General features: G+C 43.3%; 1 protein-coding gene across 1 annotated transcript in view; it reads right to left on the bottom strand.

Annotated features, from left to right (window-relative positions):
- The window catches only part of LOC123455073, a 41,043-nt gene extending 33,825 nt beyond the window's left edge, over positions 1-7,218 (bottom strand). Inside the window, exons 1-2 of the mRNA XM_045134771.1 lie at positions 5,807-7,218; positions 2,254-2,352 (exon numbers count right to left, since the gene is read on the bottom strand). Of these exons, the coding sequence (XP_044990706.1) occupies positions 2,254-2,352; positions 5,807-7,218 (1,511 nt within the window). The remainder of the gene's footprint in view (positions 1-2,253; positions 2,353-5,806) is intronic.
- Positions 7,219-13,319: the final 6,101 nt, after the last annotated feature.

A 13,319-nucleotide genomic window follows, 5' to 3' on the forward strand; every position in this document is an offset into this window, starting at 1 on the left:
ACAACATCTTTGAACAGTGGCATTGACTTAAAGATAACATAGAAGTTGTCCTTTAAGACTGAATAATAAAATAAGAAAGCAGAACATCATCTTTCACAGAACCATCACTGTCAAATGTTTTCCTTTATTCTTCTGTTTCTCATTGTGTTGGTCTTTTTCAAATTATTAGTATAATTGATGGATGATCATGAATGGTAATGATAAAATACCTGAGATTATGAAATCACATACATTTTTTATCTCAGTTTCTTTAAGTTGAAGATGTAGGCATGGCTTAGCTCTAGCCTGGACAATCAGGGCTCTAGCAGACCTCATTTCCATGGTGGATTTGCTATCAGTACTTTTCTTTAAATGTTTCCATTTCTTTTCTAAATTAATTAATTTATTTAATGAGTGTGAGAAAGAGAAAGTGGCAAACAGAGAGAGAGAAAAAAAATAATGAGCATTCTAGGGCCTGTAGCCACTACAAATAAACTCCAGACATATGCATCACCCTGTGCATCTATCTGGCTTTGCATGGGTACTGGGGAATCAAACCCAAGTTGCTAGGCTTTGCTTTAACCACTTAGCCATCTCTCTAGCCTAACCAATGCATTTTTTTTTTTTTTTCGAGGTAGGGTACTCACTCTGGTCCAGGCTGACCTGGAATTAACTATGTGGTCTCAGGGTGGCCTCAAACTCTCGATGACCCTCCCACCTCTGCCTCCCAAGTGCTGGGATTAAAGGCATGCGCCACCATGCCTGGCTGAAAATTCTCATTTTTAAAACATGTTAGTGATAGAATTTTTCACAATAAAGTTACTTTTCATTTTGTTTTTTATTACACTTCTGAATTATCTCTTTGATAAAACTAAGATATTTAAAATTAATTAGTACCAAAGATCTATTTGACACATAACAAACCAAATTGTCCTTTTGAAGGTAATCAGATGGATATGACCTATTCCTCTGGGATTGTCCCTTCATGGAGATCATTTCATTTGAATATACCATGAACTTTCTTGCCTTAAAAGACCATGACTGATTTAACAAAACATAGAATTTTAATTCACCGTATAAGGAGACAACAATTTTCCATTGATGGCAAAGTAGAGTTTGAAGTAAAACTTGGAAAGTGACTCATGTCACACCATAAGATAACAGGAACAGAACTCTTGGAGAGGATGCATGTCAGAAGACCAGAGCAGTTTTCACACTTGCACTTTGATTATTATTAGGCCAATGTGAATTCCTTGAGAAATTTACATGTATTTTTTCAATAATGTTGCATATAATTTTCATTTACTTCTTCCTAAATGGAATAATTAAATTGAAGTATACATTTTGTTGATAACCATCATAGAGAAAACGTTATAAACTGTCTCCTTGTAAACAGACATCTTCATAAATAGTGTATATTGTGTGTTTGTTCATCTCTCTGTCAGCTACTATAGGAATGTTTTCTCACACAAACATCCAGCCTTGACTTGGGGAATACTCTGTCCACTGGGGGCAGAGCCAGTTCTCCCATTTCTTTGTGAAGCAGATTGAACACTACTTTAGGTCATGATGCACAAACTCCTTAGGAAGTTTTTGCTCCTAAGACAGGTAGGGAGAAGGGCACCCAGAACCTAGAAGAATAACTTACTTTCATGTCAAGATTTTATGAGATATGCTGGGGCTGGGCTGAAGATATGACTTAGAGGTTAAGATACTTGCCTGTGAAGCCTAAGGACCCAGGTTCAACTCTTCAGTTCCTAGGTAATGTAAGATTCCCGGGGGGGGCGGGCGAGGGAATCTTCCGTGGTGGGAGACCCACGCCCAAGAACCAAGACCAAGCCACTGGATGCAAAGGCAAGAGGCAGCTTTATTGTTCACGCAGACGCCTGCGGGCACTCCAGTCCTTCGAGAGACTGAGCGTGCCGGGCAAGGGGAAGGGTCTCTTTTTATAGGGTTAGGGAGAGCAGAAGCAGGTTTACAGAAGCAGAAGCATGGTTACAGTCCCAGCACTGGTTACTTATTAATAGACTTGGGGTCGGTGGGGATACAGCAGGGCTCCGGGGACTGAGACGGGGATTTTTTTTTTTTTGTTTTCTTCTTGGAAACATCCTGTCAGGGTTATCTATAGTACATTAGGCGGGGTCAATGATCATGCTATGGTCACAAGATTGTTTGCCTGTCTGCATCTGGGGGCTGTTTTTGGCTCCCGGTATTTTTCCATAGGGTTTTACATTCCCCCATTTCTCTTGGGACTGAGTAAAATCTTTTACTTACAACTCGGTGTCATTTTGGCGTAATGTTTGATACTGATATTGATTAGTAAGGACCAAGGTTTGGATGACTGAGAGTCTGTCCCGCATAAACTGCACTAGTCTGTTGAAAATGCATGGGCCAAAGGTTAGTAAGAGTGCAAGAATGAGTAGGGGACCTAGGAGGGTGGGTAAAAGAGTGGTGAACCAGGGGGATTTGGGTTGCCAGTATACATTTCCAGTGGTTTCACATCCCCAGTTTTTACAATAATAGTCCAATCTAGTCCCACAGTCTGATGCCTGGGCATGTTGGGGGCAAACATATAGAGTGGAGTTTAACAACTGCTTGGCAGGATTGGAGTAACATCCTGGGCTAACAGGAGGGTTGTGTCTCCTCCGATGGGCCCTTTTTAGAGTCTCTTCAAAAGGTTTTCTATGGGCGGTCAAGGCGCACAGATTGGGGGTTAAGGAGGGCCACCATGTCCATAATGGGGCAGGGAGGTAGTACACCAAATAAGTTGTCCTTCCTCAGAAATGACTAGCCAGGTCAAGGATAAGGGAAGGTGAGGACTAGCAGAGACGTTACTCACAAAACTGAAAGTTAAGAAGAGGCATGTTAAGATTGAGAGAGTCTTATCTTTAGGGGATTTGGAGTGCAATGTGCTTTTCATGATGCGGGGTTTGGTGGTGTGCTGTCTGGGTATTCTGTCAGGGCAGCTTTGACGTGGGAGGCATGGATCCAAGTGGCGATTCTGTCTACCTTTAAGGCCGTGGGAGTTGTCAGGAGCACGGTGTAAGGTCCTTTCCAGCGAGGTTCCAGATTCTTGGTCTGATGTCGACGGACCCAAACAGAGTCCCCTATCTGGAATGAATGGGGGATTAGCGGTTTATTGGTCGTCTCTTTATAGGCAGCTGCTAGAGGTTTCCAAACTTCCTGGTGTACCAAATGTAGGGCCTTCAAGTGAGCCTGTAAGGTGGGGGTATCAGTAAAATTAGAAATTTCTGTAAGCATGAAAGTGACAGCTGGCGGGAGACTGCCATAGAGGATTTCAAAGGGGGTTAGGCCATGAGGGCCTGGGGTGTTTCGGGCCTTGTAGAGGGCCAGGGGTAGGAGTTGTACCCAATCCTTTGAGCCAGTTGCAAGTGTTAATTTAGATAAAGCCTCTTTAATTGTTTTATTTATCCTTTCTACCTGACCTGAACTTTGGGGTCTGTATGCACAATGCAACTTCCAATTGATCCCCAGTGCCTTGGCCACGGACTGACTTACCTGGGAGACAAAGGCAGGCCCATTATCTGACCCGAGTGCCTATGGCATTCCATACCAAGGAAAGATATCATCTAGTAATTTCTTGGTTACCATCCTGGCGGTTTCATGCTTTGTGGGAAATGCTTCTACCCATCCTGAAAAAGTGTCTACAAAAACTAGGAGATATTTGTAACCATACATACCCGGTTTTACCTCAGTGAAGTCGAGCTCCCAGCAAGCCCCGGGTTGGTGTCCCCTCAGGCGGGACCCAAGGGCCATCCGGGCTCGTCCAGCATTTACCTGAGCACATACTTTGCAAGTGTTTGCAATTTCTTTTAGGATTTAACCTTTGTTTAGAAAAAGATGTCCTGTTTCCTTTTGTTCTAGTAGAGTATTCATCTTCTGAGCACTCATGTGGGTTAGCCTGTGAAGTTGCTTAATGAGGAGGGCTGTAATCTTTTGAGGTACAATAGTCTTTTCTAGGTAAGTCCATTTGCCGTGGGCAGCATCATATGATGCCCCCAGTTTCTGAATTAAGTCCAAGTCCTCATTCGTGTATTCCCATCCTGGCGTTGGAGATGCTGCTTTAGGAGTCCCCTCGTCAGTGGCCATCAAAATCAAGAGTTGGGGTCCCAGAGCTGCCTCACAGGTGGCTTTATCAGCGAACCTGTTCCCTATGGCCTCAGGGCTGTTTCCTTTCTGGTGGCCTGGACAGAAGCTAAGCTTCTGGGGTAAGTACAGAGCCTTGAGGAGGGCCAATATCTCAGTCTTATTTTTGATTTCTTTTCCCTCTGAAGTCAGCAGGCCCCTTCTTTTGTAAATTTCCCCATGTATGTGGGTGGTGGCGAATGCATACCGGCTACCAGTGTACACATTGAGTCTTTTACCTTTAGCCTGCTGGAGGGCTTGAGTCAAGGCAATGAGTTCCGCTTTTTGTGCCGAGGTCCTTCCATGCAGGGTGCTAGCCCAGACTACTTGGTCTCTGGTGGTCACTGCGGCCCCAGCCCGCCTCTCACCATTCAGTAGGAAGCTGCTACCGTCCGTGTACCAGGTGAAATCTGCATCCTGCAGCGGCTGGCCAGTGAGATCCTTCCTGGTTCCGTGTACCTCTGCAAGAATCTGCTGGCAATTATGAGTCTCTGGCCCCTCAGGGAGGGGCAACAGGGTGGCCGGGTTTAGGGCCACTATTGGACCAAATTGCACACGGTCTTTGTCAAGAAGCAAGGATTGGTAATGAGTCATACGTGTATTAGACAGCCAGCGATCTGGGGGCTGTCTCACAATAGACTCAATGGCATGTGGCGTTAGCACAGTCAGAGGTTGCCCCAGGGTTAGTTTACTTGCATCCTTGGTTAAGACTGCAACTGTAGCGATCATCCTTAGGCATGGTGGCCAGCCTGAGGCCACTGGATCTAACTTTTTTGAGAGATATGCAACCGGGCGCCTCCATGGTCCAAGCCTCTGAGTTAGCACCCCCTTCGCAAACCCCTGTCTTTCATCTATGAATAGCTCGAAGGGCTTGGTGATGTCAGGCAAGCCCAAAGCCGGAGGAGAGAGGAGAGAGTGTTTAATTTTGTCAAAAGCCTCTTGCTGTGGCTTAGTCCAATTGAAGGGGGTTCCTTGTTTAGTCAAGGGGTAAAGGGGGGCTGCCATTTCAGCAAACCCTGGTATCCATAGGCGACAGGACCCGGTGGTCCCCAAGAACTCTCTGAGTTGTCTATGGTTCTGGGGGACAGGAATGCGAGCTACAGTGTCTATGCGGGCCGGTGTTAACCAGCGTTGGCCATTTCTTAATTTGTACCCCAAGTAGGTGACCTCTTGTTGACAGATTTGGGCCTTCTTAGCAGAAGCTCTATAGCCCAAGCGTTACAGAGTCTCAAGCAGGGCCCCAGTAGCTGTATGACAGTCCTGATGTGAGGAGGCCGTGAGCAGGAGGTCATCCACATATTGGAGCAGAATTAAAGATGGGTGCTGGACTTGAAAGTCAGCCAGGTCCCGGTGTAAGGCTTCATCAAAGAGGGTGGGACTGTTTTTAAATCCCTGGGGAAGTCTTGTCCATGTTAATTGCCCTGAGATTCCAAAGTCAGGGTCCTTCCATCCGAATGCAAACAGTGGCTGACTCTGGGGAGCCAGTCTCAGGCAGAAAAAGGCATCCTTTAAATCCAAGATTGAATACCACTGATGAGAGGGAGGTAAAGAACTCAGCAGGTTATAAGGATTAGGCACAGTCGGGTGGATATCTTCCACCCTTTTTTTAACTTCCCTAAGGTCTTGGTCAGGGCGATAGTCCCGGTCCACTCTGGGTCTTGGTCTCCTTTGGTCTCCCAACCTATTAGTCCTATCATTTTTCTGTGCTACAGTGGCCAAGAGGCGGCTCAATTCTCTGCTTCTCTTGCATTCCCTAGCATTTTTCCTTTCTTCTGCTTCTTTTCTAAGCTTGTCTTCTCTATCCTCTGCCTCCCTGCGTAGGCGTTCCTCTCTGTCTTCTGCTGTCTCCCGTTTATTAAGAATCCTCTCTGCTTCCTTTAATAAATCCTGGAGAGTCTGTCCCTGTAAATTGTCTAATCTCTGGAGCTTATTTCTAATATCTGGGGCAGACTGCCAAATAAAAGTCATGGATACATTTACCCCCTGATCTGGATCTTCCGGATCATAGGGGGTGTACATGCGATAGGCTTCTTTAATTCTCTCTAGAAAGGCAGCAGGAGACTCATCTGGTTTTTGCAAAACTTGCTTTACCTTGGCCAAATTAGTAGGGTGGCACCCAGCGCCACGGAGGACCGCTATGAGCAACTGGCGATAAAGGCTTAGGTGCCCCCTACCATCTGCTGAGGCGTGATCCCATTTAGGGCAAGTCAAAGGGAAAGCATCATTGATCTCATCTAGTATCTGGGTAGGTCTCCTATCGTCGCCCAGTACATTCTTTCGGGCTTCCAGGAAGACCCTCTGCTTTTCTTTTGACGTGAGAAGAGCCTGTAGGAGCTGTTGGCAGTCATCCCAAGTGGGTTGATAGGTGACTAAAATAGACTCAATCAGGTTAGTCAAGGCAGTAGGGTCTTTGGAGAAAGGCGGGTTGTGGGTCTGCCAATTATATAAGTCTGAGGCAGAGAAGGGCCAATATTGAACCTGTTCCCCTGGCCCCTGCCTCAAGGGAAAGGCTTGTGAAGTCTCCTTCTTAGGTGGCTGCTCTTGGTGGCTCCTCAGACGTCCAGCCACTGGGGAAGGGAGCTCGGGTGGGGCCGAAGGAGCTGGTGGCTGGTGACTAGGGGTATCTTGGGTCTGAGATCTATAGGGAGGGGGCTCCTCCGAGAGGAGATCTATAAGGGGGTTGTTGGGGTCTGGGGGAAGTACTGGTTTTAGGGGCTTCTTGGTATCAACTGGACAACAAGAGGAGGAGGTAGGGGCAGGGATAGGCAGCAGTGGGGTAGGTTGAGGAGGTATGAAAGGAATAACCCAGGGTGGCGGGTCGACTGTCAGACTCTCCCAGGTAACTATATAGGGGACCTGATCTGGGTGTCCGTGTGGGCCACGATCAAACATTTTAGCTTTCACCTGTAAAATAGTAGAGAGGTTAAAAGTTCCATCCCTTGGCCAGCCCACATTGAAAGTGGGCCATTCTGAGGAGCAGAAAGTTTGCCATTTTTCCTTTTTGACGTCTACTGACTGGTTGGAGGGGATCTTCCAAACGTCTTTCCAATGATCTAGGGTTAAACTCAGGGGGGTCACCACTTTTTGACCCATTTTGTCAAGAGACAACACCAAGGACTAAGACAACAGAGAGACAGCCGGCACAGAGATGTGCAGCGCGGCTTCGGTAACAAACTGAAAATGCAGATTCAGACAGGAGGACTGTTCGTCCACCCAACAGACTAATGTATCCCTCAGATACTTGTTGAGCCCCGAAAAATCGGGCTCCCAGATCCCCTGGAGCATCCTCCAGGGTGGCGGGGGAGAAGTCCGAGCCTGTCAGCTCCTTCTCAGGCCGCCCAGATACAAAATGACATCGGATCCGAGTCGATTTTCTAACACAGCGCAAACAGTCAAAAATGAAACCAGACGTAGACAGACAGAATGGTGCACCAAATCAATCGCTTACCTTCCGGTGGGCAATAGTTGGGTTGGGCAGGGGGTCTCTCTATCCCGGATGAGCCCCCAGTTGTAAGATTCCTGGGGGGGGGGGCGAATCTCCTGTGGTGGGAGACCCACGCCCAAGAACCAAGACCAAGCCACTGGATGCAAAGGCAAGAGGCAGCTTTATTGTTCACGCAGGCGCCTGCGGGCACTCCAGTCCTTTGAGAGACTGAGCGCGCTGGGCAAGGGGAAGGGTCTCTTTTTATAGGGTTAGGGAGAGCAGAAGCAGGTTTACAGAAGCAGAAGCATGGTTACAGTCCCAGCACTGGTTACTTATTAATAGACTTGGGGTCGGTGGGGATACAGCAGGGCTCCGGGGACTGAGACGGGGATTTTTTTTTGTTTTCTTCTCGGAAACATCCTGTCAGGGTTATCTATAGTACATTAGGCGGGGTCAGTGGTCATGCTATGGTCACAAGATTGTTTGCCTGTCTGTATCTGGGGGCTGTTTTTGGCTCCTGGTATTTTTCCATAGGGTTTTACAGTAAACAAGATGCATATGATGGTACATGCATCTAGAATTCGTTTGCAGTGGCTACAGGCCCCATCCTGCCCATTCTCACTCTTTCTCTCTTTCTTTCTCTCTTCCTCCGTCTAAAATAAATAAATATCTTTAAAAAAATTATGCTTTGGGCTTTCATGAAGAAATCTTGTTTGATTTTTAAGAGTTCAAGGAGTTCAATTTGTCTCCATATGTTACTGGGAATTCTAAGGTCCTTAGTGAGCACCTGACACTCTGATGATCTGAGCCCCATGACCACTTTGACTCTGTCCACACACACTTTTCTCAGTCTGTGAGGGAACTCACATGCACTCCTCTAATACCCTCTTTCAGCCGTTTAGGGTCATTCATTTCAGGAGGTCACTCAGCAAATCTTCATACAGGATAACTGATTTGTGATGACCCATACCACCCTTCGTCAAACTATGCCTTCTGCTCATACTAAACACTTGTGGTGTATTTTGGCAGTAGCACTTGTGGTTTCAGGTGAGAGATTAAGCCATTTAACTTTATTTCTCCATCTTTACAACTTCATGGCAGAATATACATTCTTACTGTATGTGATAGCAAATATTGTCAACTTGACAGGATATATAATCATCCAGGACATGAATTTCTGGTTATGTCTGTCTAGAGTTTCTAGACTGAGTTAATGGCCCACCCCCGCTGTGAGCAGCACCATTCCACAGCCCAGAGTCCTGGACTCAATAAAAAGAAGAAGCCAGCAGAGTACTGGCATCCAAATCTCCATCTCTCCAGGTGGGCTGAATGTGATTCCCAGCCATGATGGGCTGTGCCCTCAAACTGTGAGCCAAATTAAACTCTTCCATTGTTTTAGTTAATTACTTATATTTGCATGCATCTTTCAACATAGGTGTACCAGAGGGGTTGTCTGTGCCCCTCCTTCGAGACAGGGTCTCCTGCTCCTGTAAACAAGACTGACCTGCGAGCAGCTTTATGTCTGTGCTGGTGCCTTAGACCTGGGACACAAGCTTTGTAGAAAAGGGCAGAGCTGTCTCCCCAGCATGTCCTTTCTTGTTCATCGAGTATTTTGTCACAGCTATGAGGACGAAAGTCACTACATTGTAGATCTTAATAGCATGGGGCATATGAGTGCTCCTCTTTTTTCCTGCATTGAGAACTCTTACCTTTTTACTTAAAATGTGCACTTTATGGCTTCTCTTTGGCATATCCATATTGACAGCACCAAAATCCTTAACCTTTGGGGACTGTTCAGATTTCCATGGACATAAGTACTATAGTATTACAGCAGTCATTCAGATAACCAGGAGGGCTGTTAATTGGCCATGGGAAGGGGGCATACACAGGGAGATACACTGGACAAAGGCATGATTAAATCCTGGATGGAACAGACGGAAATAGTGTGAGATTGAATCATGTCATACAAAATGGCATTCAATTTAGACGTAATGCATGGTTTCTGGAGTTTTCCATTTAATATTTTCAAATTATAATTGACTCCAAAAAATAAAACTGCAACTAGGAGGGTGAACTACCGTAAACATTACTACTTTGCTTTGCTTTATTTTTTTTCACAAATAAGAGATCCTTTAGTTAATATAAAATTACCAAAGGGATTGATTATTTTGACACTAGGATTACTTTGTCCTAGAAAATACTTGTGCAGATGACATTTTATTTATTATTTTTTTTATTTTTTAATTTTTATTAACATTTTCCATGATTATAAAATATATCCCATGGTAATTCCCTCCTTCCCCACCCCCACACTTTCCCGTTTGAAATTCCATTCTCCATCATATTACCTCCCCATTACAATCATTGTAATTACATATATACAATATCAACCTATTAAGTATCCTCCTCCCTTCCTTTCTCCACCCTTTATGTCTCCTTTTCAACTTACTGGCCTCTGCTACTAAGTATTTTCATTCTCACGCAGAAGCCCAGTCCAGATGACATTTTAAATGCACTTTGTAAATTATTTTAGACTTACCCTCTATTCACTAATTAGTTAAGTCACAAATTCTTGTCTTCTCTAAGTGTCATTTTTCATTTCCAAATTCTTTGGAGTGTCTTCAGCCTGTTGCCTATTTTTGTTTTTATCTCTCTTCTTTTTCCTATCCTTCCCTAACTAAATGAGGTTCAATGAAGAATTGTTTAAAAATGATTTTTTTGCAGTGTGGTCATTTTGGCTAAAGTTATCAGGGCTACAAGATTCACATAACAATTTCTGTTTTCAAAGTATGGAGTTGTATAGTCACTTCAGTTCTCACAAGATCCATAAAAGAAAATTGCCACTTTGCTAATCTTACAGATTAATAATCTGAAGAGAAACAAAGAATGCTAATTTGTAAATATAGCATCAGCACAAAATTGAAGCTATTTCTGTCTAAATATAGTTGTAACTACACCCAATACTTTCTTTAACAAAGGAAAGAAAAGAAAAGAAAATTAAGAGTAGATTTGAGGATAAATGTTGTGTCTGTCAGTAAGCTTGGGAAAATTGAAATAAATTATATTCACTTCTTATTAAGATTACCTAGGAAATAAAACTATATTAGGATACCACCCTATGTTCCTTTTACTAACAGCATGGACCTTGCATAGGAAAGTTGCATAAAAATACAGTCATGCTTGCTTGTCTTCCTCCCTTGTGCAAATGATCATTGGTCAATTCTCTCTCTCTTCACTCTCACTCTTTCTCAGTCCCTTCTTGCCACCATCTCAGGGCCAGCTTTCAACATCTTCTACCTAGCCAACTGCAATAGTGACTCCAACTGATTCCTGCTTCCACTCAAGTTCTAAAACTCCTTCACACATTAATAGCCCTGAGACCAAAACCCAACAGGCCAGATCCTGGCCCCTTGCTGTCTCAGTGTGCCCAGTGTGCCCTCATTTGGGCTTCCTATAATTTAGTTTGTGCATCTCATCTCTTTTCTGCAGTACTTATTCCTTCCCAATATGATACATATGAGGAATTTTTACAGGGCATGGTTATAGTAATTGCTTGCTGAATTCCTGAATTCGTAAGTAGATGTCATGACTTTTAAACTGAGTTCATCTTCGTGATCCACTGATCCTCTGGTCTTCCCCAGCACCAATACAAAACGCACAGGTGAACAAGGTGGCTTTGATTGCTTAGTGGCTTCATAACTGTTTACCCTACTACCTGACGTAACATTACCCTTCTTTTGAGAAACCTGATTTCTTTCTAATTCCAGTCACAACATCAATTCCATTATTCTGAGAGACTCATTTCAGACCAAGCCGTGTCCTGGTTATCTCTGAACATCTACTCTGCTTTGTTAGATCTCCTTTCTGTTTATGAATCATGTTTGATATCGTGTTTTTCAGAATAATTTTCAAATACGTTAGCATTTGTCAGTAAAAGCTGACTCAGAGGCTAGAACCCATTCATTCATTGCTAAGAAATCCTGGAGAAAAATATTTACTGTGAAGTGGTGCTAATTATTTCAAACTAGCAGAAATGTAAGCTCTTCCTGTTAAATACTTAAAAGTTAACTAGTGACCAGGGATCTATCAGCACAGAATGTCTGTGAAGCAGCATGGCACTGCCATCATTCAAGTCCTTGGGAAATGTACAGACAAGGAAATCTCCAGGAAGAGAATTTTCAGAAAAGGACTAGGCAGATCAAATGACTGTGGCAGCCTATCCCTTGAGCCGACGCTGCCTGCAAAGAAGTTTGTGGGAGCCTCACATTAGGCACTTAGGGGTTTTGCAATACAGTTGTGCTTATTATTTGTAATATTCAGATGAGGAAATCAACAAAAGGAGTTCAATTATTCTTAGGATTTTCACTGGGGATGTTCATGAATTGTCAAATTGAAAACATGGAGGGGCTGGCTCAGTAGGTCAGAGCACTTTCTGTGCAAGCATGAAATCCTGAGTTCAATCTCCTGAACAGATAAAGAAAGCAACATCATAATTTGTGACTTTGCTTCTTTGTTATCACCAGTAACCACCCAGTTGAATCACTATTCAAGGTTCTATAATATATACAGTGTTTTAAATACATGTCAACCTAACATCCATATATTACCCTTACTTTTATCTTCTTTGAACAATACTGAAAATTTTAGAGGAATGTTTGGAGTTTTTCCCCCACAGGATTAAATGAAAACTAATGATTAATTAACTACATGCTATGATGTGCAGTCTCTCAAGTTCATGGATATCAGACAGCATATTAAAACTATCATTAGGTATCTGAAACAAATATGCAAGTTAAATAATTGCATGAAGAGATACAAGTATATTTGAATCCCACTTTTAAACAATAATGCAATATACCAGCATAAAAGTCAAAGTAATTTGGGAAGGAAAAATAGAAGCAAGTTATAAATATTCTAAGCATCATAAATTTCAGGAGAGTTGCACAATTTTGGCTACCTGCCTGACATAGCCTTGTCATAAAAGTTTCAAGATCAATAAAAGAAGTACCGTTTACATTCACAAAACCAGAAGTTTGGAATTTCTAATATTATTGAAACATTACAAAATGGCTTTTCAAATTGCTATTGAAATGGCATGACCCCAATTTAACTTCCTCTTTGATAGGCCTCCAAATCTCCTAGGAGCTGCCACAACCAGTTCACATAGGAGAGTTGCCACCTGGGAATGTTGAAGTAAGAAGAACATCTTGCCTGGCGTGGTGGCGCACGCCTTTAACCCCAGCACTCGGGAAGCAGAGGTAGGAGGATTGCCAAGAGTTCCAGGCCACACTGAGACTACATAGTGAATCCCAGGTCATCCTGGATGATAGTGAGACCCTTCCTCTTAAAAAAAAGTAAGAACATCTTAATGAGTATGGTTACATCCCCTTTGAAAAAAAATTTACATAACGTACAGCCATGTGAAATTTTAGTGAGAGAGTTCCCAAGGCTTCCTTGTTTCATGGAAAATCCACCTCTGGTTAAATTCATAGGTTACCTTCCACAAACCATAGGAAAAGGTAAACTAAAGACATTATATTCTACTGCCTTCAGATGAAAAAGGTTAGAAAAAAGTGCCACAAATCTTTCCATTAGAATTCCAGACTTTCACAAGTTTTTTTTTTTTTTTTTAACTTATGGCCAATTAAGTAAACTGCTACTTTGATCATTGGAGAAAGATAATTTATGTGACATAGAAGCAGTTTCAGAGATATTTTGCCTCAACCCCTCTTCAAAATTGTATTATTTGTGGTTTAATGTAAATGTATAA

Source organism: Jaculus jaculus, chromosome 15 (assembly GCF_020740685.1).
Source record: "Jaculus jaculus isolate mJacJac1 chromosome 15, mJacJac1.mat.Y.cur, whole genome shotgun sequence".
Classification (NCBI taxonomy): domain Eukaryota; kingdom Metazoa; phylum Chordata; class Mammalia; order Rodentia; family Dipodidae; genus Jaculus; species Jaculus jaculus.